The sequence below is a fragment of the Carettochelys insculpta genome, chromosome 21, assembly GCF_033958435.1.
Source record: "Carettochelys insculpta isolate YL-2023 chromosome 21, ASM3395843v1, whole genome shotgun sequence".
In the NCBI taxonomy this organism is placed as follows: Eukaryota; Metazoa; Chordata; order Testudines; family Carettochelyidae; genus Carettochelys; species Carettochelys insculpta.
In genome coordinates, this window is record NC_134157.1 from 23,639,718 (window position 1) to 23,666,118 (window position 26,401).

At 43.3% G+C, this 26,401-nt stretch overlaps 2 protein-coding genes and 1 long non-coding RNA gene across 13 annotated transcripts in view; 1 reads left to right on the forward strand and 2 right to left on the reverse strand.

Moving 5' to 3' along the window:
- GOLGA1 (golgin A1) overlaps positions 1-11,398 on the forward strand; it is a 29,938-nt gene extending 18,540 nt beyond the window's left edge. For 7 of the 11 annotated variants that reach the window (XM_075015224.1, XM_075015230.1, XM_075015228.1 and 4 more), the window contains 8 exons: positions 2-91; positions 3,084-3,186; positions 3,696-3,856; positions 4,250-4,405; positions 6,377-6,436; positions 7,065-7,220; positions 7,848-7,934; positions 9,227-9,787. In XM_075015224.1, coding sequence (XP_074871325.1) covers positions 2-91; positions 3,084-3,186; positions 3,696-3,856; positions 4,250-4,405; positions 6,377-6,436; positions 7,065-7,220; positions 7,848-7,934; positions 9,227-9,307 — 894 coding nt within the window. In that variant the 3' untranslated portion in view covers positions 9,308-9,787. Of the gene's footprint in view, position 1; positions 92-3,083; positions 3,187-3,695; positions 3,857-4,249; positions 4,406-6,376; positions 6,437-6,772; positions 6,955-7,050; positions 7,221-7,847; positions 7,935-8,787; positions 8,851-9,226; positions 9,788-11,254 lie in introns of those variants that run through there. The other 4 variants (XR_012648322.1, XR_012648323.1, XM_075015233.1 and 1 more) reach the window with 4 other exon arrangements.
- A 150-nt stretch (positions 11,399-11,548) lies between these two features.
- ARPC5L (actin related protein 2/3 complex subunit 5 like) lies at positions 11,549-26,152 on the reverse strand. Its single transcript, XM_075015237.1, has 4 exons — positions 25,932-26,152; positions 18,828-18,899; positions 17,973-18,149; positions 11,549-13,908 (listed from the first exon to the last, which is right to left on the reverse strand). Exons 1-4 carry the CDS (start codon positions 26,073-26,075, stop codon positions 13,846-13,848), a joined length of 456 nt encoding a protein of 151 aa, XP_074871338.1. The 5' UTR covers positions 26,076-26,152; the 3' UTR covers positions 11,549-13,845.
- LOC142023847 (uncharacterized) lies at positions 18,987-25,914 on the reverse strand. The gene is made up of 3 exons (XR_012648324.1): positions 25,305-25,914; positions 24,490-24,551; positions 18,987-19,005 (listed from the first exon to the last, which is right to left on the reverse strand). It is a non-coding gene; the product is annotated as an uncharacterized LOC142023847 (long non-coding RNA).
- Positions 26,153-26,401: the final 249 nt, after the last annotated feature.

The window sequence follows — 26,401 nt, forward strand, 5'->3', positions numbered from 1 at the left end:
GAAGGAATTAATCAGCAGAGAAACAGTCAGTGTTGAAATTGCCAAAGCACTGGAAGAAGCACAAAAGCAAAGGGAGGAATTACAGCAGCAGGTAAGTCTATTGCTCTCCTTCACATACGATTAGTTCCCAAACATTCAGGATGAGTCTCTGCCCCCAGATTTTCCAGTCAAAGGCTTTCTGTTAACACATACGCAGGGTTGTAACGTTACCCAGGTGAGATGTTCTACTGAGGTCAACAGAACTGTGCATGTGCTCAAAGTTAGGGAAGAGCATGTTTGTTTGACGGATCAGAGAATAAGGCAGGATGCAGCAGGGAGATACAGGTTGAAACTCTCTCAGCCAGTAGCACCACAGATGTTGCTGAACCACAGATCACTTGGAGAAGAGAGCTCCAGCTGCGCGACTGCCAGCAGGGCTCCGTTGCAGCCTGCTCTGGGGAACCCCGGGGTAGGGAACCAGGTTGGCAAACCCAGCTTGGGTTGCAGAGCACCACCCAAAGCCCTGTAGCAGGGAGCCCATCTAGGGCTGGGAGCTCGGGCTCGGGGTGCCCTACAGCATTGCAACAGGGAGCTGGGGAGGGAACTCAGATGAGACGTGGATACTTCTCTCAGTCCTGCAGCAGTGGAGAGCTCAGCAGGGTGGGGGAGCCCTGAAGCCCTGCCACTGTGGAGCCAACAAGGGAGCCTCAGCTGAGGTATAGGCCCTGGCAGCCCTGAGGGAGCCCAGCAGCCCTGCAGTGGGGTGCCTGGTCGGGGAGCCCTGGCTGGCAGCCCTGTGGCAGGGAGCCAGAGTGGAGCTCCCCAGGCAGCCTGGGGTTGGGGAGCTTGGCCAGCAGGCTGGCAGCCCTCCCATTTTCCCTCAGCCCAGGCAACTGGAGCCCTGACCGCCTTGGTCCGGCAAATTCCCTTATTCGGGACCACTCTGGTCCTGAGGGTGTTGGACGAGAGAAGTACAGCCGGTATAATAAACAATCGACTTGGTGCCAGCGCTTAGGAGCGCATGGTTTACAAGCTAGCTGTGAGCCCAGCACTAAGCTTTTCCATCCTCTTGGCAATTTTCCATAAGTATCAGAAGATGTCTTCCCCTTTTTCTTTTCTCCAGGATCACAGTTTGTGGTGTTAGAAAGGGATCCCAACTTAATGCCAGAAATGTTTGCTGTGTGCTGACAACTTGGTATTCAAGGACCCACTGGGAAGTTCGTTATTTTGTCTAGACACGTGTTACTGGACAATGTAGGCCTATGCTTACTTGTTGCTGGGGACTGTGTAGGTTGTTGGCCAAGAAATAGTACAAGTCTTGCTGAATCCAGCCTTCAGAACTACCACTTGAGGTTTCTTTGCTCTTAGAAGTGAGTTGCAGATCGTACTCTTGGATGAATCTCATAGGGTGCCTAGGTTCTGGATGGGAGTGATGCTTTCTGCTGCTTTTTACGTTTCTATGCCCTGGGATGCAAGCTGCTACGATTTTAAATGGGGTTATGTGCTGACATATTGGTTTGTAAAAGTGTATATACAGAGAGCATCACGTTTTTCTTTTCCTGGGTGGTGAGTCTCTGCCACTTAAAGATTGCAAACCAGCAGCATATATTGCACTTACGTAGCTGTTCTCTCCTATAACAAATAAGACTTGAAAAGTCTCAGGGATAGCTGTGTTAGTCTGTATCTTTCAAAACAATGAGGAGTCCTGTGGCACCTTAGAGACTACATAAGGTTTTGTTGGTAAAAGCCACTTCATCAAATGGACTGGAGTGGAAATACAAAGGTAGGAAGATATGTGAGAAAATTACTGCAAAGAAGTTCCTATCCATCGTAAATGAGGGCGATCCACTACGAGGATTGTGGCTACTCAGTGTAGCTGATGGGGAGATGTGAGTGTCCATCAAGAGGAGGTTGCCTTTGCAGAATGTTAACCAATTAAGTTCCTTATTGAGGCCTAATTGTATAGTACTGGATTTGCAAATGTGCTACAAGTCAGTTGTTTCCCCTTGTAATGGAGTTGGGAAGGTTTTTTGTAGAAGGACGGCTACTTTTAAACCCTTTGCTGATCAGGATTGTCTCTAAAGAAGACATGGTTTGCTATAGTCCAAAGTGAGCCCCATTCTGTCATCTAAAAAAGCTGTCCTAATGTGATTTTGATAAATTATAGCCATTAGTTTGTGTTTATTATGGTTAGGCATTGTACCAATTAGCTGTATGAACTAATTTGTAGTGCCAGATCCCTAACTTACATTCTGTGTGGTCTAAACATCTGAATCGGATTTAAATTGCAGCAAGGAAGATCTAAGTTGGACATTTGGAAAAACATCCTGTCAGGCTGGTTATGCACTGGAATAAATTGCCTAGAGGGGTTGTGGAATCTCCATCACTGGGGATTTTTAAGAGCAAGTTAAACAATCACCTCTCAGGGATGTTCTGGATGGTGCTTGATTCTGTCATGACTTGTCAAGGTTCCTTTCAGTTCTAGTATTCTGTGATTCTCCTAGGGCTGAGTAGTCACCCCAGTAAGCTGACCCGTGTTCTCATAAATCACTATAAACATACTGTGGTGCTGATCAGAGTTCATCCTGCTTCCTTGGTCCACCCACTGCAGATCACTTTTAGCTGCAGTCCTGCATGGTTTTAAATTGGTAATTATTTTATAGCTGCCATCTGCTGGTCATGACGGAAGTTGCAATTCCTATGTAAAGTTGACCCAGAGCAGCAGCAGCACCTTTTCACTGAAGTTCCTGTCCTGCTTTGAGACCCATCCTCTCTTATGAGGGACCAGCATTGGCTGAGGGGTGATACTGTGTAACCCTTGGTTAGGCCATGGAAAGATTTTAGCATTTATAGGTTATAACACAGTGTTCCCTGTAAGCTGAGGGCTTGGGTGGCCACCCAGGAAAGAGTCAGGTGCCACTCAGCTGATAAGCTGAGCACCCACAGCCACTTATGGTAGACAGCCTGTTTGTGTTGGTGGTGCACATCCATGCATGCTGGGTGCACTAACAAAATTTATTCCATCAATGGATGGAAAATAATAGGGACAACACTGGTTCTACATATTAACTGCTCCTGTTTACTTTTTTTTGTCCGTCTTCAAGGTTGCTGATCTGATCTTGCTGATAAAGGAAAAGGATCAACTGATCAGTGAAAAAACTGATGTGCTTCTAAAAAAAGAGGAGAAGCTAAACCAACTCAGTCAAGGTTAGACCAAAGGTGTCTGCTCCACCCAAACTGCTTCCTCTTGTTAAAGTCTCAGTACATCAGGGGTTGCTTGACTCTGTGGTTCTCTCCTAGCTTTTTAGATTGGAGAAGGTGCAGAGAAGAGCCTCCAACATGATTTGACTTTACAAATAGCTTCCATAAGAGGAGAAATTAAAAAGACTGGGACGGCTCAGTAAAGAGCTGCCTGCGGGGAGGAGGAGGTGGAATAAGTTAGAGGTTTATAAGATCATGACTGGAGTGAAGAAAGTGAGTAAGGCAATGTTACTGACCTCTTCAAATAACACAGGAATTAGGCATCCCTTGGGGTTAAAGCTCTGGAGCAATTTGAACTGATGCTCAGTTGCCACTGCATTTGCCTCCTGCATCACAGGAGAGGGGACTGGGCATGCAGCTATCCACCTTGCCCTCAGTGCAACTCCCTCCAATCAAAGGAAGAAGCTGCTGTTTAATTCTGAGTCCTGGCACTAACCACATCTGTCCTGATCCAGATCGTGCAGCACTCACGCTGCAAGTGCACCTGTTGCAGTCTGACATAGATACATGCAAGAGGCAAGCAGCAGAGAGGACGGGAACAGCAGGAAAGCAGATCAGTGCTTTGAGTTTGAAGATACAGGAGCATCAGGAGCACCTGCTGGCCAGCGACAAAAACGTGAGTGACGCTGCAGTGCAGCTTCCTGTCTTGTCGGAATAACCAAAACATGCAGAGACTTGTGTGCCTGAAAGCAAACAAAACCTTTCATGGGAGGTGACCGACTCTGAATTGGTCACCCTGTCCACCTGCCTGCTGCTGAAACATCACCAGAGCTGTTTGTATCTGTCACTGCACTTGGCCTGGAAGAACTCAATACCCTTGTGTTCTTAAGTGGCCAGTGAAAACCAGCATTTCATAGAGCTAGAGTGTCCATCAGAATGTGTCTCATGTAGTTTCACAAATGAGGGTTGTCCTGCCCAAATTAACTGTTCAAAATTACCTTTGGGCAGTGGCACCTGGCTACCAAAGTGGTGGTCTCAGAGACTTGCTTTGCTCTTTACTTTTGGGCAGGTTTTGGCATTGGAAGCGGCAAGAGCCTTGAACAAACACTTGCATGATCCAGAAGACCGTGAGGTGGAACAAAACGGAGAGGTGGCAACTGCAGACATCATTCAACTTCAGAAAGACAATAGAGAGTTGGAGAAGCAGATTTCTGAGAAAAACAAGGTAACTGCAAAGGAGTGAAAATGTCGTTTTTCCCCCTTCAGCTCACGTGGCTTGTACTCCTGATGCCAGAGCCCGCTATGGCTACGGCTGCACTACAGTTATTTTGAAATAACTTTGTGAGCACCTGTGCTACATACATGCTACTTCAAAATAAAATCAAAATAGTGGGTGTGTTACTCTGAAATCAGTAACTTCATTGCAGGAGGAATGTCTTTTTGAAACAACTATGTTGAAAATAGGTGCTGTTAAGACACAAAAGAGTGCTATTCTGAAATAAGCCATAATGGGCTCCAATGGCATTATTTCAAAATAGGCACTATGTCTGACAAGCTATTTTAAAATGCATTTTCATGTGTACCAGCGTTATTTTGAAATAAGCTATTTCGGAATACCTTATTTCAAAATAGGGCTGCAGTGTAGATGTAGCCTTTGTGTCGGACAAGGCCATCAAGCCTGACAAATGATGAAACTCCCATGTAATATGTGACCCTAGATAATACTATTCTGTCTTCCTTCTGCACAATGTACTGCTGCCAAATGATGTCCTGTGCCCTTCCACCTTGGGAACAGCTTCCCTCCCCATGGTTCACTGCTCCTCTCCTCCTTTCTTCAGACCTACTTCTTCTCAGAAGCCTCATTGTTAAGTGATGACAATCTGTTTGGGGTTGTACAAATTACAATGAAAAGACAGAGCCTTCCACAGACAGCTCAGTCTAGAATACCGAGCCAGAAACACAGACCATGCAGGGGAACAAGTTACTTACCATAGCCCCTATTTAAGAGCATGCACTAAGAAATGGCTCTTCACAGTGGGGATTGACACACTGGCGTCAAGGGATAATTCCAAGCCTAGGAGATGTCTCCATGTCTCCTTGTGCTTGCATAGTTATCTGCTGTAGCTTAGCTCTCTGACATCTTAAGGAGCCATATTAAACAACAGAAAATCATGCTTCAGTCTCAGACGAGCTTTAGAATTTGATGGAGTATCTTTCCAGTCCTGTTCCCTTTTTCTTTTAACCTCTCATTTTCTCCCTCTGATATCTAGGATGGAGTACTGCCAAAAGGGATCTAGGGGATCAGAGTGGACCACAAGCTAAATACAAGTCAACAGTGTGATGCTGTTGCTAAAAAAGCAAACGTGATTCTGGGATGAATTAACAGGCGTGTTGTGAATAAGACATAAGTCATTCTTCCACTCTACTCAGCAATGATTAGGCCTCAATTGCAGTATTGTGTCCAATTCTGGGCACCACATTTCAAGCAAGATGTGGAGAAATTTGGAGAAGGTCCAGAGAACAGCAACAAGGTCTAGAGAACATGAGCTATGAGGGAAGACTGAAACAACTGGGCTTGTTTAGTTTAGAAAATAGAAGATGTAGAGGGGACATGATAGCAGTTTTCAAGTACCTCAAAGAGGAATACAGGGAGGAGGAAGAAAAATTGGTCTCTCTGGCCTCTGAGGATAGGCAAGAAGCAATGGGCTTAAACTGCAGCAAGGGAGGTTTCGATGGGACATTAGGGAAAACTTCCTAACTCAGGGTGGTTAAACACAGGAATGAATTGTCTAGGAAGGTTGTGGAATCTCCATCACTGGAGGTATTTAAGAGCAGGCTAGCAGACATCTATCGGGGATGGTCTAGATGGTGGTTGGTCCTGCAATGACGGCAGGGGACTGGACTCAATGACCTCTCAAGGTCCCTTCCAGTTCTAGTATTCTATGATTCCATGAATGGTGTCGCATTAATCTGACCCAGGAGTTAAAGTATCATCCTCCCCATCCCATTCCTGCGGCACAGTGGGCTGGAAGAGCAGAGCAGGAAAGGGTTCTCAAGCAGCCTACTTTTGTTCAGTGTCTGCTCCATAAGCTTTTAATTTGTTGGGGTTTTTTTCATTTGAAACTTGTGGCCTGAGCATGCCCGAAGACACAGCTTCCATGCTGCAGTATCACCTTCTCCGGTTTTGTGTACGCAGATGATAAAACAGTTACAGCAGAGAATGGCAGAACTCAAGAAGACTCTGCAGAAAGAGCTGGTAAGTCTTTAGGCTTTCCAGCCAGCTGATGTTGACAAGTTACTTGTATTAAATTTTGTAACATACCCGCCTTCAAAGATTTTAACCCCCTTTTGTTGGGATTGGATGGCTCTGGAGTAGATGAGGGATATAGATGCTTCCCCTCTCGAGTAAGAGGCAACGCCCTTTGTTTATGTCCAATTCTAGGGATGGCTTGTGTGATGTAGACACCACTGACAGCTTCTGTGCTGTCAGTCTGAGTAAAGGGACCCAGGATTTAATGTGCAGGCCAGTGTTCCCTCTCTTTTTTTTTTTTCCCTGTTCATGGGTAAAATAAAATTTTATGTGCACCCCCAGAAGAAATATGCTGCCAGCTGTGGGCGCTCTGCTAATCAGCTGGATGAGACCTGAATCTCTCCTGGGTGCCCACCGAAGCACTCAGCTTACAGGGAATGCTGGTGGAGACCACCACCCTTTTCTCCCTACAAGGGCTCTTTATGGTAAGGCGAGGAGTAGCTTTTGCTATAGTGTTCTTGCCTGGCTCTACCTTTCCTGCAGCTAGGGGATTTCAGTCCTCAATGCTGTTAGGACAGCACCTTCCTCCAGTACTAAATTCATACTTTTATAAAAGGCAGTTTTTCCTTTCCAGAAAATAAGGCCTGAAAACGAGATACCTGATGTACGTGAGGTGCCTAATCCTGCCTTGACTGTCACAAACAATTCTGATTTAAATGACTCACGGGAAATCAACTTTGAATACCTTAAACATGTTGTTCTAAAGTTCATGTCCTGCCGAGAATCCGAGGTAAAGACTTGTTCCCATGTCAAAGTTTGACAGCTTTCATCTCCTCCTTGCACACACCACACTTGTTTGTGATTATGAATAAACACTATTTCCCACATAATTAAGATCTAGGAAGAGATCTGCAACTGTACAGTGGTGTATGTCTAACTGTTAGTGTTTGAAACACCTGGTATCTTACTGACCTAGCAGGACCCATCCATTTAAAATCCTAGCACTCAGGGTTTGAACATATGCTCAGAATTAAAGATATGTTATGGTATTTTATATCTCCATTCTGCCTATACACCAGCCTGATTAAGCCTGGGAACTACTCACAGTTATCCTAGGACCCAAGGGCATTCGTCATTCAAATAAACGAGATAAATTAAGTAGTTCCCTCAAACTATGCAAACCACACCAGAGACTCATGAATCAACAAAATCTACCTGCCAAATGCACAGGAAGTGAATAACCCCCATCATTTAATGAAAGGTCATTTCCTATAGCTGACATTGTTCACACCTATGAATGGGATAGGATAGAGGTTTCACACCGAACCACAGCTCCTCAGTGCTACCTCATATCTCAAAGTGGACCAAGAGGTCTGGGAGGTTTGCAAAGTGTTAACAAATACTGTTTTTATTTCAGGCATTCCACCTAATTAAAGCTGTGTCAGTGTTACTTAACTTTTCGCAAGAGGAAGAAAATATGCTGAAAGAAACATTGGAATACAAGGTAGGATTTGTTTTTATTTGTGTCCTCCCTTTGGTGTCCCAGAACAGTGGGGATTTTCAGGTTTTGGAAGATGGCAAACAGGACAAAGCAACATATTTCTCGAATTTTAGCTTCTCTGACAGTTGCTGTTTTCATGCAATTAGCACAGACCAGTTGTTTACAAGTATTATCAGCAGATAAAACAGATGTTGATTAAACTAGAACACACCTGTTTTGTAGTTTGCCATTTCCTCATCTTGCTGGCAATTGTCATTTATTTTCTATCAGGAGAGCATCAGCCAGCTTCTTGTTTTGTGCCTGAATCTCACTTAAGTGACCCACCACCTTCCCGCAGATTTTGTATTCTTTAAACTGTTTATATTAGTCTCTGCTCTTTTTCCCTCAAGGGGCTTTGATCACTGGCTGCTACACCCAAGGGCCCAGCAAGCTGCAATTTGCATTACATGGTTGTTCCCAATGATAAATTCTTCTCTATAGCATTACTGCAATAATGTATAAGACATCAAAGGCAAGTGCAGGACGTTCCCATGCACTAAAGGCAGCAGAATGAGCTAGTAGACTCAGCATTGGGTAGGAAGCTATGGGTTGAACTTCCCTGGTCCATTCAGAGGCTGTGCTGAAGTGTTCGGAGCAGAGAGCTGAGTCAGAATTCTTAGGTTCTACTCTTGATTTTGCCGCCAGCTTGCTTTATGACCATGGAAGCTGCATAACCTCTTCCTTTTGTTTCTCATTATGTAAAATGAGAATATTCATAGAGGTGCACAAGGGAGATCTTACTAATGGCTGTTTGTAAAGTGTTACATAGTATTACCCTAAGGCCCATTGTTCTGTCTCTTCCCACTTAAATCAACAGATTTGGTAAGCAAGTTCTGAGTGTGCAGGGAGGATATGGGATGCTGTTTCACCCTGACCATTGGCAAGTTTTTTACAATTGATTTTACTCAGGGTTCTGTGACTACAAATTAAACTATAACAACATTAAAGGAATATTCCGTTGAAATAATTTTAACTAATCCTACTGTAACTTATCAGTTAAACTTATGAAGATGGAAGGATGTGGGCTGTTTAGACAACAACAAGCAGTGAAAACTAAATCAAATTGAAACTGGCTCTCAGGTGTTTGGGTTGCAAATATTTGCAGCCCAGCATTTTTCTGTTGCTTGTATTGTATAAATGCTTGGTATTTTTTTTTTAAACCAAATAATGATCATCCCTATAAGTGGCTGTCCCTTGTTAAATTCCCATGATTTAAAAGAGTCTAGGTTAATGTGTGTTGTGCTTTCCTGTGCTAGATGTCGTGGTTTGGATCAAAGCCATCTCCCAAAGGCAGTATTCGGCCATCCATCTCAAACCCCAGGACAGCATGGTCATAAGAGTATTGGAAAATGGGCAGTCAGCACCTAGCCTCTTTTCTTTCTGTGAAAAGGACACTTCACACCCCCATTCAGGTGTGTCTTAATCACTGTCATTGCAGTACTTTGTACATGAATTTTGACAATTAGTTTATAAATATATACTGTACAAGCAGCATCCTTCACTGCAAATTGAAATTTTCTCTCTGGGGTGAAATTAGGGATTCTGTGTCAATGGCCTGTTATCTGTGTAACAGCCATCTCCTTAAGCTCATTAATACCAGGTCTCGGCTCAAAAGGGTTATATTAATTTCACTAAACATGGGTGGCAGCAGTTCAAGATTTTGACATCTACATTTGTCATGATGGAGGATCCCAGCTTCTGTTGTGAAATACTAGAGACCCATAACTCTGTCTATACAGTAAAGCTGTCCTGTCTCATTGTGCATATGGTGCACTGATGGGGCATTGGCCTATGGTACTATGTTCAGTTCCCAACAGTTTGAAAACCCTTTTGGAGAACATGAATGAGGGGTGTAACCAAAAACTACGTCTTGCCTTGTTATACTGACCTAATTTATTCATATCACGTTGTAAATTTTACAGTGCATGTAGCATTGCCTCTGGTCCTAAGAACTGAACAGGTAACACAATTTCAGAGGGATAGCACAACTTTATAGTTGTATGGTTTTTACTTTTCTTAAAGAAAATTAATGTTTAAAATGATTTTAATTATAGTTCCTAATAGTTGCCTTTTAAACTAGCATACTAATCTGTATCACAGGTTTTTAGTATTGGGAAGAGTTAGTAAACCATTTTAAATACTTTTAAAAGCTGAATTTCAGTTTATTATAAACTTAAATAAGAATTCCTATTGAATGGGAAAAAACCTGAATGACACACAGGGAACAGAATGTCAACATGAAACCATTGATTTAAGTTTGCTAGCAGCAGACTTTTATAACTAACAGCTGCTTCCCCTTAAAGCAGTATTGGTTATGTTTCAGACTTTATATTTACTTGTAAATAAATTTGCTTAGATTTTAAGATGGTGGGCTGATTTGCTCTTTCCTATCGTGCTATTCCTTAGCTGGAAGATGTTACTCTTTAATAGAAAGGCAGAATTCAGCTTGTCCACAGCAGATTGTTTGAACGACAGACTAAGCCATGATTTTACCCCATGGAGTTGGAATACAATTTTGCTTTTTAGTTTCTTACCAAAAACTATAGTAAAAATGGGAAGCAGCAGTTTGGCTTTAAAACAAAACAATACACCCTGAAGTACTTCTATAAACTCCATAGAAAATCAGGTGACAAGTTTAGTAATTCTCTTGCAAAAAGGCTGAGTATTGCTGAATAACACTATTTTTATCCAGTGTATCTGTTTAAAGAAAATTCAACAAACTTAAGCTAGAATTTTAGACCTAATGTTTCTTTGGGGGTAAGACCTTTCTATAGTTGCTATAGTATTTCAACCTTACAAAGGGTGGAGCAGTGGTGTGCTAGGAGCAGTAAAGTTTGAAAGGAGTTTCATAAATCTTCTGGAATGAAACACCCCCCCCCCCCAAGGTGTGACGTTACATTTGTACTGTGGGAGAATAGCAACAAGATTTTCAGTAAACAGGCTCTGTCCTTACACCTATGTGAACACCTCCAATGGCTTTGGCTTTACCCAATGGAGGAGCTCAAGGGCTACCTGTAGCCCAGAGTTAACTTGCTGTAACAGACAAATGTAATGTGTTTAAATATTAAACAATTTAAATATAATGGGCAGAGACTTGCGTCCATTATTCTTCCACCTCCAAATGGAGTAATGAGAATTACTGCTATGTATGCTTAGAGCTAATGCTTTCATTTTATTGTAATTATAAACATTACATTAGGATGAATAACCCCTTTCATAAAATATTTAAGAAACAGACTCTCATTTGTAGAAAAGAGACCCTTTACAAGTGTCTTTTTATCCAGGTATTCTTTGAGGCCCCCCCATACTCTTCTTGTTGACTACTGCCTATGCACATGCTGACTGAGGCCTTACTTCAAAGCTGCTTTGAGTTCTTGAACTTGCTCTGGGTTGCTATTGAACCTAAAGGAAAGCAGTCTTCTCAGCTAAGTATTCTCTATTGAATAGCATAGCAGAGCCTCAGTTTGAACCCACGAACTAGTTTTCCTATGCTGAATTTTCTTTATCAGCAAGAATAGATGATATATGTTAACAATGTACTTTTCCTTGTATAAAAGCTCTTGGAGTGTATATATAACCCTTTCGATGAATACTTGCTAGTGGATTTTGATCTATTGCTTTTGTGCTGTAAATATGAACTGTATTATATAACATTGAAACAACTGGAGAACTAATTTGTGGTGCACTATTTTTGATTAAAAGTCTGGATTTCCTTCTAATGATTTTATTTGGTTACCTCCATGGTCAATGCAACTGACCTGTGTGTGGAAACTGCTCTTACATCATGAACCAAACCTATCTTCTTAAAGGGTAAGTGCATGCTCTGTTTTCCTTAGAGAGAAACTCTCCCCTCACATGATGCGAAGTACCCTCTCTATTGCAGGGGAGCGACTGCCAGTGAAGGCTGTGTGACTTTCTAAATGTACTAAAAGTTCAACTGCTGCCCTGTAGTTAGAATCAAGTGCTCTTTTATCCCTGCATAGATGTATTGCCCTGAAAAGCACTTGATTAAGGGAAGCTATCTTGCATTGGTCATGACTTTTGGCAGCTGTGTTGTCATGCCTCTTCAGGATCTACATATGTTGCTTACAGTGGGCCTATGAAGTGGCTAGGGGTCTCAATTCAAATTTTAATCAAACAGCAGTGATTTCACCTGTAGCCGATGTGTGGCCCATGAGAAATTTAGTTGCTTGGGTGTGCAGGGTTGTTCATTTATCTGCAGAGGTTTTTCACTACCACCCTTACTAAAGTGACATGTAAAGCAAGCTGCATGCTGATTGCACACAACATTTACTGTAAAAGCAGTGCACTCCCTCTGCATCCAGTGCTGCTGTGGTTCAGTCAGTACACCCTGCAAATTCACAGTATGCAAGTGCAGTTAAAACTGCCCTAGCTGCGGAAATGGGCCTGGTAACGACAATCTCATGGCATACTGAGATGAAGGGCCATTCAGCCCACTTGCTAGCCTACATTACTCATCCATGTACTGGAACAGTGTTTTCCAAACTTAACGTTCATGTACTCCTTTTGGGACTTCAGCCTTATTGGCCTACCTCCTGCCTCTTCTGTAACTTTTCTACTGCATGCCTCTTGAAATCTTTTCATGTATGACTGAGAAATACTGTACTAGGAAAAAAAGTACAGCCTATGCATTGAGGTCTAGTTTTAGGTCGTCCTTGTCTAATTGTAAGTGCACCCGTGAGTTATATATAAATCCCTTGACCAGTCCTTTATGCTCCATTGTGTTCACATGAATGATAGGATCTCCTCTCACAGATCACCAACCACACAGCTTTGCATGTTAAAGATGTGCTAATATAGTTTATTAGCAGGACACTACTCCAAAAAAGTCCACTTTAAAAGGGAGTGAATGTACTTCTGTTTAAAGACATGAACATAGTTCTCACTGAAGTAAGCAAGCACTCTCCTTACTTAAATGCTCAAAAGGCAACGACACTTTTCCATAACAGCATTATTTATACATGAGCTTGGCAATAGTTCCTTGCTCAGCTGGCATGAAGAGAAATAAACCAAACCCAGTCAGACACCCTTAATATATATATTATATTATATTTGGCATGTAACTTAATCCCCTCTTTATACATACAAATTAAGTCAGGGCCAGAAGGAAACATTCAAGTAAACACAGTAGCAGATGACCTTTGCCTTGTTCTGCCAGTGCAGTTAGGTGTCATTTAGTCCAGTGAACAAAAGGTGCTCTAACTTAAAGCATGTCCTTTAGAGACAATCTAGGTGACACAGATGTAAAAAAAGAACACAATGGATTTTGGAGGTGGGATCCTGTACCAGGAATATGTCAACACTAATTTGCCTTTGACTCAAGGGCAATTTGATCTAAATTTGATTTGAGTCTTATAATCCAAGAGCTTTACTGATGCAACAGGCACTTTACAATGAAACCAACTCAGTAGTCCAGCTAGTCCTTTGATTGTATGTACAAAATCCCCCTTCAAATAAACCTTCCCCTGCCCCCAACCCAGAAACAAATTGGAACTTTGCACCTGATGAAGCCATCGCTACCTCGTCTTAAATAAGCGATACGTGTAGGCTCTTATGTCACTATACTTCAGTGTGCAGCATCCGAGAAAAATACCTCTCCCCTTACAGTAACAAGAGCTGACTTTGCCTTCTGCATTACCTTTAAACATGGGAACAGACTGCCTCAGCTCCTGTAGTTGATAGTCATAAAACACAGTAACATTTACTCTTTTCCCAAACCTTTAAAATTAGAAGCATTCCCGAGGTTTCCAAAGTGTGTAAGTACATTGCAATGTCTAGAAAGATGGGCCAGTGTCTCTTCAGCTAATTCTTTCTTCTGAGTCCAAACTGTTCATCTTGGTTCAAGTTAAGTCTTTTAAACAGTCTTTCTTGCTGTAAGAACTCTTACTATGGAACCTAGTCCACCTACTGCTAATGCCTGTGAGGGTGGGAAAAGGAGATAGATATTACACATCAAATGACACCATTACACACTCAAGGCATCTCAAAAATAACAGCAGATATTGGCAAACCTCATGTTTGTATTTAATTATAACAGTTCAAACTAAGTTCACTTTTCCAGTTAATTGCTAAAGTTCCTGAAATTCAGACACAATTTGCAGATGAGGAGGTTCAAGCATATACTTCACTTTCTTATTCTCAAAGCTCTTTAATGAAAATATTTTTTCCCCTAATAGGTGCTGGAATTAAAAACCTTACTTACAGTAGTTAATTTTTCTGAAAGATAGGGTAACAAATACGCAAGTGAACATGAAACAAAAAACAGTTCTCTTTTTCAGACCCATTAAAAAGGAAAATATGCCCAAGTAAAGTATTATCAATAGTCAGCCACAACTGTAGCTTTTCCTGAAAGAGACGCTCTAAAGCCAAACAGTGGGAACATATTAGTGGACACACTCCCCATTTGAGGCACTTTAAGTTCCTGTTTCTATTAATCTCCCACCTGAGGAAATCTGTTATCTCCCAAAGTTGTGCTCTTACAGAATAATTTAAATTCTGGTGTTCTTATGTTGTGGTTGTAAAAAGCCCAATTTTCATACTCTTTAATCCCTGGTACAATTTATTCCCCAAATCATTGAGGTGAAATGAACTCATGCGTAGGGTGCTAAACTAGGACTGTGGATCTGAATTCAAGTCCTGAACTTGCACTGACTGTCTTCAGAACCTTGGGCCAATCTATCATGTCTATGCCTCAGTTCCCCCAGACATCCTATAGGGATGATGATCTCATTTTTCACAAGCCTGCTGAGAAACAGAATGAAGAGTGCAAGGTTCAAGTATTTGAGGCACTCAAGCTCTTCACTTGTCTTCCAGAACCAAAGGACAGTTAGGGGAGATATCACTATCATCTTCTTAGCAATATCCTGTATTCACATTTATTAAACTTTGAATTATAGGTTGAACCTTTCTCATCCAGCACCCTGAGAACCTGTCTGGTGACAAGAGAATTTGCCAGACCACAGGAGGGCAATACTGTTTAACACACTGCCAACATTTCTACTGCCTCCTGGGCTCTTAAACATTTGGGGTAAATTACAGCTAAGCAACAGCACAGAACACTCAGAGCCAGGACTGGTGGCTATAAACAAAGTTCATGGGACCACAGGAATCTTGACCACATCCATAAGTGGTCATTCAGCTAATTAAAGTCATACCAGATTATGGATGTCGCTGGACAAGTGGTCCGGATTAGAAAGGTTCAGCCTGTACTACAGATGCAGAATGTCCCCTGCTATAGTTCTGATAGGAAACAGTATTCTTTTGTTTTTAGTCTGTTTCATATCCTGTGTCCAAACACTAAACATATACCAACATTAGTCTCTAAATTGTAGATATACTAGTGATGAGAAAAAGGCAGAAGAAACAGGTAATTTTAAGACTTCAGGGTACTTGCCATTTTGGCTGCTAGATGCAATAAAAATGTAGCCTATGCAATATTTCAATGTAGGTCCATGGAACAAGGAATGCAGTATTATAAACAATCCTCCAGCCAACAGACATTAAAGACAGTTTACATATAATACATAACCTGGGTGTGTTAAGAATTCAAAGTTTTTACCCACTTAATTCTCAGTTGTGACTTGGGACTGTCTGTTGCTGAAACTGGGCAACTGGTTCTGACCCTAATTTACAAAGGTGCTGAAAGGAAGTGCTAGATCTCAAAGGACTACAAAGATGACTCCTCTCTCCAGGAATCAATCACTTTGTATCAGTACAGTAAACTTTCATATCTGGCAGCCCTGGGAGTGGGAGGTTGCCGGTTATTCAGATATTCTGGATAACAGAGGTATACCTAGTAATGCATAACACTAAAGAAAGCATTAGATATTAAACAAATAAATGCAGAGTACTTTATTTACTAACAGTATTATTGTACACTGTACAGTAAATACTCGAGTTACACAGGCCTTGCAGGAACAGGGAAACTGTCCAGCCCCCCAGGGCTGGTCAGTTTCCTGGCACCCAGAGTGGCAAAATCAGGAACCAGGGTCAGCCTGGTTCCCTTCTCCAAACCCCTTACAGGACCGGGAAAACTAACCATCTGGTCAGTTTCCCAGGTCCCACAAGTGACAGGAAGCTGGGAATCAGGCAGCAGCCTGGCTTCTGGTTCCCCTGTGCTTGCAGAGAAGGGAAACTAAGCAGGGCAGCAGCCTTGTTTGGTTTCCTGGCTCCAGACGGTTGAAGAGAACTGGGAACCAGGGACAGCCTGGCTCCCTGCTCCCCTCCATCCACAGAGCCAGGAAACTAACCTGAGCTGCGACCCTGCTCAGTTTCCCCTCTCTGCAAGCGGAGGGGAGCTGCGAGCCAGGCTGCCCCCTGGTTCTCAGCTCTCCACCCACTCTGGGGAGCAGGAAACTGCTCCTGTGAGGGCTGGCAGCCTGACTCATGGCTGCTGCCCTGGACAGGAGCAGTTTCCCCACTACCGTCAGGGATGGCAGTTCCATTAACCCAAGACACGTGCAACTTGATTGCATGTATCTTGAGGGTTTACTGTATTTGCTTTCACTATACTATGCTTATGGAAAACGTAACAAATTTACTTATGGTTAAAATACCAGTTCTTTGAGAATTCCAAATCACAGAATGCTGAATATGAAAGTTTACTGTAGTATCAAGAAGTTGAATGAAAGCAAAGCTTCAGTTTGGAAACAGAGCCAGGTCTACTTCGAAATTTGCTTTATTCCTTTCAAAGTCAGGTAATGAGTATATTCGTCCTCCTTGTTATCAAGTGACAACCAAGGTGAGCATACTGGCTGTTTTTACATTTAGTTACATACTCTTGAGTGGTGATATCTTCTCAGCCATGGCAGAATGCCCAGTTATATCATATGCCATGAGCCACCAACCCACAATAGCCAAAAACCAACATTTTCAATGTAAACAAGAAGCAGACAGCAATATATTCTTTGCTGTCATGAGAACAAGGTCATATCCTTCCCTGACCACCTTTGAAATGGCATACTGAAGGAAGTGGCAGTTGCAAAAGTCTTTGCTGAAGTTACTAAATATCTGTGCTGTGTTGGGATCAGCACATGTCCCCATCCCCAAATGGCAGAGCCTTTAATGTCTAACACCTTAGTTTTAGATATACACTGACTGCTGAATTTAAAGAGATCCTTTGCTCTGCAGTCAGACCTTCACTCTGCACATTCCATACAGACCTATATGCCTGTTCAAACATCACATCCTATCGACACACTGCCACAGCAATGTGTTGACAGCCCAGCCTGTTCCTCACCCTTGTGGGCCCATAAAAAAACCCATTCCATAGGGGACCTTTGCCTCAGGATCATAGGTTAGAGTTCAAGTGTGGGATGACTGCTTTAAGGTAGAGTGTCGACCAAGTCAAAGCTTTTCAGTTACAAGACTTCACAGGAGTTTCTCCTGCAAGTTAAGAGTTGTTTAACAATCACTGCTCAGTCTCCTACATCCAGATACCAATTTTTTGAAGTCTTCTGAATATGTGCTAGAGAAACACACACCCATGCACCTCCCACTCGACATGCACATGATTGATTTGTATTATAATAAAATCTATCTGAGAGAGAGAGAGAGAGAGAGAGAGTGAGTGTGAATGAGTAAGTAATCCTAGATAGATTAACACAATCTACATATATATATATATATACACACACACACACACACACACACACAAAAAGTCGTAGATAGATGTTATTATAATACTTCCACCTTATTTTTATTCCTTTTTACAGTGTCATGTCTCTTCCATAGACTCCCAACATTCTTAAATGGCTGCAAGGAAAGATGGACTCTGAAGCACATTGAGTTAATAAATCCAAAGTTTAGCAGACCAGTAGGGAGATGAAGTCTCAACTAGTGTATCCCTGAGGCACATACGCTATCATCAGATTCCTTCTCAAGTACCTCCTGACTATCTTATCACAGGATGCTGCACTCAAAAGATTTTCACTCATGATACTACTGAACTATGGCGTCATTTACATTGGAAGAGACACATACCTTTTCATGCCATTGAAGTAATATTGCACTGCTATTTTCTGTTGGCTTTTCAAATCCTTTATAAATGTACTTCATTAACAAGTCAATGCCATTTCTATCTAACGAGTTTACTGCCTGTTCTATCTCACTGCTTTTAAAGGCAGTGAGGACCTTAAGCACCACTCCCTGGACCCGTTCCTGCAACGACAAGAGAAGCAGAATGACATCAGAGCCCTCCACTCCAGAGAGCAGAAGCAGCAAAATCTTAACTGTATATAAAATGCACATTTACTGGGCCAATGATGTCTAGCAAGTAATATGTAATGGAATTCTCAGCTGGATAGAAAAGGCTATGGGAGTTTGTCAACTATTAGGCTTTAGTTTTACCATTTTAAATTTCAATAGTTAGGGACACTTAAGAACCAACTTCTTTAAACCTTACGAAGATTGAAAAAGATCACTCTTCCCTTTTGAGAAAGCATAATGGTATTTGGTGGGTTAATGGACCAGGCTTCTAAGTATCTCAGCAAGCTATGCCCTAGCATGATCTTGCTGTCATATTCCATCTGCCAATTATGTGCACCCAGGTGAAGAAGCTACATGGATTGGATTTCTAATATTCTTCCCCTAGAGTGTGCATGTTAAAGGTGCACCCACTGAAAAAAAGCAGTTAACTAATCATAGGTGTCTAAGGAGAAATATACAGTGTATACATTTAACAATGGTTCACATAGTCACTAATAGCCTATCAATATCTTTAGAAATAGGCTGTTTAAAGTATACTAGCACTCCATAGCTGGGTCATTAAGGATCAGTGTATCAGCACCTAAGGTAAACTAACAATCACACCATTAGAAACCCAAAGGCTCCATTTACCTTTATTGCTTGGTTCTTCGTGTTCAAGGGAGAATTCCTTAGGGCTGTGTGAAAAGCTTGAAGCATATCACCTGTGCAGCACAGCAAGTCAAGGACCCAAATTGTTTAGCTGTTCTTGAAAATAATTAAGCTTTCCACAGTAAACAGTTCAGAGCACTGGATCTTTCAACACACCTAACTTGAGAGAGAAGCAAGGAGGAACTGTAGCAACCTTTTGATAAGGCTGTCACAACCCTTTTTTTAATATGATCTAAAGATCACCACAGTGTACTTTAATGCAGAATAACTGGATTTCCAGAAGATTGAGTAGTGTGTCAAAACACATCAAAACAAATTCAGTTCATGATCAATATATCTTTTATCACTGTATATATTGTGTATACAGGGGGTCCTTGCATTATTTAGGAAGGTAACCTGGACTTAAAACAACTTATAGTGAAATGACTTAGAGGGGAATTAATATCCATAAGGAATAATGCCATAATAATAAGCTTGAGATACATTCTCCACATGTACAGTTCACAAATGTGTAGTACATCATGGGCTTGTCTCACTACCACCTTTTGTCAAAGGAAGGATGGTAATGAGGGTGTTGGGAGTTTACTAATGAAGTGCTTGCCGTGCATAGGCAGCACTTCATTAAGCAAATTCCCCGCCCACAGCAACTCCGAAGTTTTAAACTTCGAAGTACCGGCACACGTCTAGCCGCGGCTCACCCGCCAGTACTTCAAAGTGCTGGGGCAAAAATTTTGAGAAGTAAGGGGACTTCAAAGTTGCCCCGGCACTTTGAAGTACTGGCGGGTGTGCCAGCGGCTCGACGTGTGCCAGTACTTCGAAGTTTAAAACTTTGAAGTGCTGGGGCAACTTTGAAGTCCCCTTACTTCTCAAAATTTTTGCCCCAGCACTTTGAAGTACTGGCGGGTGACCTGCGGCTAGACGTGTGCTGGTACTTCAAAGTTTAAAACTTCAGAGTTGCCGCGGGCGGGGAATTTGCTTAATGAAATGCTGCCTATGCACGGCAGCACTTCATTAGTTAACTCCCAACACCCTGATTACCATCCTTCCTTCAACAGAAGGTGGTAGTATAGACAAGCCCAATATGTACTTATAACCCACAAAAAACAATGGAAATAGAATAGAATTAAATAAATAGTATAAATAAATACTAATAAGACCAATAACCAATTAGAAAAAGATAAGCCAGCTCCCTGCCACCTCCCTGCAATTCCCTGCCAGTCCCCTGCTGGCTCCCTGAAGCTCCGCACTGATTCCCTACCAGCTCCAACACAACGCTGACTCCCCCTCAGTCCCCCATTACTTCAGGGCTCACTTCCAGGCCCCTGAACTACAGCACCTGCTGCCTGGCCACCACAGTGCCCAGTTATGTTCCTGGCTTTTGGTCCCTCGGCTCCCAAACAACGTAAGTGCAGATCAGTGCGACTTACAATGAATCTGCTTTACTGAACTAAAGACTTATATGCAAAATGACTTACAGTGAAGCAACTTATAACAAAGACACCTGAATACTGTACAAAATAATGGTTGAGCATCACCCTGAACACTGACCTATTACAGCTCGTCACAAAAATTACATTACTTACAAAGAACACAGTGAATACTTAAGACAAATTCTAATGTAGCATTATCAAGTGGAAGTTACATGTAACCTAGACGAACATGATCCAGAAAGGGTCTGACCCTACTATCTTCAATTAGAAAGCAGTCCCAATTCTTTCAATAGTTTTTTTGTGGCAAAAAGGTATGCTGGATTCCACAACTCCTAAAGTTAGGATACACAAAGTAGGTGGGTAGGAACTCAGTGCCCCAAAACAACATGTTAAATAGCTATTAAAATATAACTACAGTCATACCCCGAGATACACCCATTTGAGTTATGAGAATTCGACTTTACGAGGAGTTTCATTTAATACCCCTACTTCAGCTTACAAGGCATTTCTTCGCATTTACAAGGACCGATTTGGAGGCTGGCGGCTCTGGTAGGCAAGCACCGAGAGGTTTGGAGTCGGCTGCATTGGTCTTGAAGAGGCTGTGCAGGGGTGCGGCGGCGCCCTGCGAGGGGGCGGCAGTCTGGTGCGGGGAGGTAGAGTCATCCGAGTCCCAGCAGTAGATCATGCTGCTCTGCGAGACATGGATGCTGGGTGCGCAGCCCATCCCAGCCCTGCTGCTGCTGCTCACCCCCTGGGCAGCTAGGGGGCCGCCGTCACTCACCCTGCGCAGCGCCTCAGGTGCCGCTCACTGTCTGGGGCACTCCCTCCCATTTAGCGCCTGGCTCGCCCACCGCTGCCACCTCAGCTGCCCCTGGCGGGACCTCTCCGCCACACAGCCCCACGAGAGAGGCATCGCCTCTTGCGAGCCAGGGGCCCCCTGTTCCTGCCTAGCTCCCTGCACGACCAGCCCCTGGCAGTGTTCCCTCCCCACTTAACTTAAGCTGCACTCAGGCCGGGCTGCCTCCCTGTGCCCTGCTCTGCCCTGCCCACCCCCTTGCACTGGATTTAATTAGATTTGGTGTTGTTTTACCATAAATGGGTGTACATGTTGGGGCTCAGGAATGCATAAAATTTTTTCCCCATTGAAATGAATGGTAATTACATTTTCAACTTACGAGAATTCACCCTAAGAGGGGATTTTCCGGAACAAATTACCCTCATAAGGTGGGGGAAAACTCTATAACCCAATCCATTGGGGATATCTAGAGGAAGATGTCAAAAATTGGCAAGATGTCAGCTACATTTACTAGCTTAAGCAAAATTTAGTCTTAAAAACCAAACTACAACTTCAACTCAAATGTCATTTTCACCTTGCCTATGATTCCAGAGGCTGGAAGTCCACCAAAGCTGCAGACAAATATCTAAATGTCTTTGAAAGCACATGCCCCAGGAAAATATGAAGTATTAAATGGAAAGAATTTATTACAAATGCCAAGATTAATAAGAGCTGAACAACTCATCTTCAACATTATCCTTAGAAGATGAAGAAAGTATCAAACATTTTAATGAATGAAGCCTGAGCATCTGCTATGGGCAACTCAAGAAACAACGTAAGGAGTGAAGCAAAAGAATCCCTCCATCAAACACTATGTGGAGAGAAAATTATGGGATTTGACAACACAGAAGACATGAAAGGCGCACACCGGCTACATCGAGATAGCAGAGCCTCAGTTGTATCCTATGCAAGTTGACAGCATGGGAAGATTCAAATTACATGCGTCTATTTATGAAAGGGAATGCATGCATACCTCATCTGGGAAACATCCCATGGTCTCCTGCAAATCCTAAGTGTAGAAATAGATGCACACAATGAGATACTGAAATGCAATTGAGCAGCTCAGGAAACAGCATTTTAAAAAGTTTCTCCTTCCACAGGAGACTGTGGAAACCTGAGCTTTGCCAATGAAGAGATATTAGCTTTTCTACAAAATTCAACTTGTGGTAATGGAGCGAGGTATTTTGGAAAATCCTATGCTGTCCAGTAAGAACAGTCACACGACAGTTAAATATAAATGTAAAAATTTTAAAAGAGCCAAAGAAATCACCATCAGATATATTTTTCACAATGATTTTAATTAAACTTGTGATCCCAGGCCCTGAAACTAAATAGCAAGAGTAAAATTATTTAAGCCCAACAGCACAGCATGAAGGATTGCAAACAAGTACTCATTTTGCTTCAAGGCCAATTTCCTCTTCACTTACAAATTTAAAGCAACTGCTCACATCTGAGTTGACAGGAAATCCTTTGTCAGTTAAACTAAAGCTGACAAGACTTCACTGTAATAAAAACAGAAACCTTATTAACCACAAAACTTAAAACTTTGCAAATCAGCAACCCTTGCAGTCAGTTACTCACACTGAGCTATGGAACTATCTGACATTACAACCCACCAGTAAAAACGAGAAGTCTAATGGTACCTTATAGACTAACAGATTTATTGGAGCGTAAGCTCAAGTGGCAAAGACCCACTTTGTCAGACACATCTGATGAAGTGGGTCTTTATCCACAAAAGCTTATGCACCAGTAAATCTGTTAGTCTGTAAGGTGCCACAAGGCTTCTTGTTTTTGTGGATACAAACTAACATGGCTACTCCTCTGATACTTTTCAACCCAACAGTGTCATTTGCTCAGTTCCAGCGATGCCAAGTAACAGGAATAGCATCCACTGGGAGAGCTCACCTAAAAAGTATACTGGCAACTATAACTAGAAAAACTCTCATATGATTTGCTCTTCATTTATCTTATGCTTATAAATACAAGTAATAGCAGGATGGTAATGAACTAATCTACTTCCTTACTTAATGACAGCACTCCTCTCTGAAATACATGACAGTCCACAACTATATTACCATCAACTTGATACTTCGGTTTCAGAAATAATGCTGCCATAAAATAGTTAATCCAGTCATTCCTGACACTTGTTCAGATAGAAAAGTGCATCCTGGAGGACTTTTTGAGCTATTTTATTTGGTGAAGAAGAGCAGCCCAAGTGACAGTTTCTGCTCAGGAAGAATTCTGATCAATATAAAGGAGTCAGCACGAAACAAAATTATACAGACAGAATAATTAATTGGTCTCCTGCCTAAGTTAATTTTTACAGTAAAGGAATGTGAACTGCAGAATATGGGTACAAGATACTTTAGAGGATTGGCAATAAGATACAGAGCCTGTCACCTTTCGATGACAGACTAGACTCCAGCCTGGGTGGACACCAAGTCTGATGGCTGCTTGGACATATCTGAAATGATTTGGTGGTGCTTAGTTGGTGGTGGTGTCCCTAATAAAGAGACTTCCTACATCACAGCAACCACCACAATTATCTGTTAACAGTATAAGCAGAGAATCTAAGCAGTGAATGGGGAGAAGGAACTTTGTTCTCTCCACATGTGGTAAAGCAGTCACTATTGATGTATATTAGTGATGGGTGCACACTTGTATCCTTTCTGTGGTGGGAAGACATAAGCCTCCCAAGGCCATCACACAATTTTTTTTCTAAGGGACACTATGAAAAAAGACCTGCACAACTCCATCTGGTATTTCCTGAGAAGCACAAACAAACTACTATTTCTCCTTAAGATTATCCCCAGTCAGAGGCCATGCAGCTCTCCCCCTCTCATCCTCCACTTGCTGTATGCTTCATTTTAAAAGCATGTTGTCAAGGAGTCTCCTTGCTTTCATCTTCTGAACAGGCACCTTAATAAAAGGAATAATCTGGGCTAGGTCCCAGTGTGGCTGGTGGCAGAGTTATTTTAAGCACATTTACATCACTTTGGCTCAGTTAGCTCACTTCAAAACAATGTCCCAGTTGAAAAATATTTCAGAAATCGAATGAGGCAATGGAACATTCTCCTTCTACACAAGCTTCTTAGTCTACTTCTGCCTGCAACCAATCATAGGTATCCTAATTTGCTTCCGATGTTTTAATCAACAATTCTGTATAAACTAAGAATTACAACCAAGCACTATAAAAATTGAGATTAGATCCCACATAATCCCTTTTCTTATATTATTTAAAGAAATTATTGGTGCTGCAAACGTAAGTCTAGAACCTGCAATCAAACAGTTTTTTTTTCAGATTTCAAGATCTGATTAGAACTCCACAGGCAAGGAGATACCAATTGGAATCAAAATTACAGAACAGGCTGGGACTTACTTTCATTTCATATGTTTGCTGCCTTCTTTATCAGCCAAGTGGAGCTTTTTCATCTTTGAAAACTATCATATAAAGATGAGAAAAGTACAACAGATATGTTTATTTCACATAAATAAAGTACAATGAAGATTAGAACTCATAAAATGGAACTAAAAAAGGCAAAGATAAATAAGGAGAAGATGGTAACAAAGGTAGCCATGTTAGCCTGTATTCTAGCAAAACAAAACAGCAGTCACGTAGCACTTTAAAGACTAACAAAATGATTTACTAGGTGATGAGGTTTCGTGGGACAGACCCACTTCCTCATGTCTATATAATTTCCAGTCCAGACCCAGATATATAGTACAGAGGTAAAACAAAAATTGCAATAAAAACTGGCATCAAATACATGAACTGAAAGAGGAGGGGCTGAGGGATGCTAAGGGTCTTGCCTAACAAGATGGGTAAGAGAACATTTTGGGGACCCAACCGTTTTGCACCTTAACAGGTGTGTTATAATGTAAGTGACAATGTAAACGAGTCCTACCTAGGCGCATTTACAGATACCTCAGAGCAGTTCAAAAATTATACCATATAACACCTCCTCCGCGGTAGGTATTTTCAGGTTCTGCATGGCTACTTAATGTCATCAAAGCAGTTAGTATGAAATATGCATTTCCCAAGGTTTTTGAAAGTTGATTCCCCACCACTACACACAGACCCTCATTAAGTCTATGGGGTCAATTATGCCTGCCCTGTAACCCTGTGGTGTCAAAATACATACAATATAAACTTTTGCTAAAGGAAAGAGTCTCATAGCAGGATCCAACACTCACTGAAAGTCAACTGGCTTTCTGCCAAGCTGGCCTTTCCCAATCCCCCTCAGAGCAAAGGTAAATCTTCACAGAACGGCGCACCCCCGCCGCCAGTGGGTGCGGGCGTCACTCAGCGCACTGACAGCTAACACCGTGACTTTTGAGTAGCGTGGAGGTCACCTGAGCAGAGCCCAGCGAAAGAAATGCTGCAGTTCACGCCTCGGAGCTTTGTTTCAGGTGCTTTACAAGCCCGGGCAGACACTGCCGCGGCTGCGCCCTGCCCAGGTTTCCAGCTGTCTTTGCAACCGTGAGAGACCCCTTGAAACCAGCCGAGCAGGGACTTGCCGTCCGCCCCCGCCAGCCCGTTGTCTGCCCCTCCCCGCTGGCTCACCGCTCTAACCCGCAGAGCCGGTTTCGCGCCGCAGCCTGGCAGGCCGAGCAGCGCTCCGGCCCTACCCGTCAACGAGGCAGCGCGCACCGCGGCGGGCGGAGGCACGTCCCACCAGACCCGGCGCCCGCGCTGGCCCCGCAGGCGCGCCGCAGAGACGGGCGTCCCAACCCGCCCCAGAGCTGCCGGGCGCCACATGGTCGCTGCGCTCCGGCCGCAAGAGCACGGCCAGGCCGGGCCGCGGGCTCCCCAGAAGGATATTGCCTCAGCAGCGCCTCCACCTCGGGGCCCGGGTCCGGCTCGGCCGCCGCCGCCGCCTCGTCCGGCTCCTCCACGAACTTGTTCTCGTCGTACTCGTCGATGTCCAGGCGGCGGAAGCGCGAGGAGAGCGTGTTCCGGGCCATGCCGGCGGAGAGGCCGCCGCACCGCGCCCCGCCGCGCCGCCTCAGTCCGGGCCCGCCTCCGCCAGCCCCTGCGCCGCTTCCGGGACGGGGCGGAACCGGAAACCCCCCGCCGGAAGGAGCAGGCGAGAAGGGAGGACGAGGGGCAGGGACGCTCCTGGCGGGAGGGGCCCGAGGAGAAGCAGCCCGCCCGGGAGGTCTCACCGCCCCCGCTCTACGCAGGGCCTGTCGGGGGGGGCCGTGACCGCCTGTAGCCGCTGGAGGCTCAAGGGCGGACCTACCCGCCGCAGGTGGTTCGCGCCGCCCGCCCGGCAGGGAGCGCTGCAGGC

Bases quoted from the DNA above. Each gene is read 5' to 3' on its own strand.
- ARPC5L (XM_075015237.1), bottom strand. From the start codon at position 26,075: ATGGCCCGGAACACGCTCTCCTCGCGCTTCCGCCGCCTGGACATCGAC. The intron at 18,900-25,931 runs TATCCTTCTGGG...CTGTGCTGCACA, and splicing joins TGGAGGCGCTGCTGAGGCAA to GGTGATATGCTTCAAGCTTT. The intron at 18,150-18,827 runs GTAAATGGAGCC...TTGTCGTTGCAG, and splicing joins CGAAGAACCAAGCAATAAAG to GAACGGGTCCAGGGAGTGGT.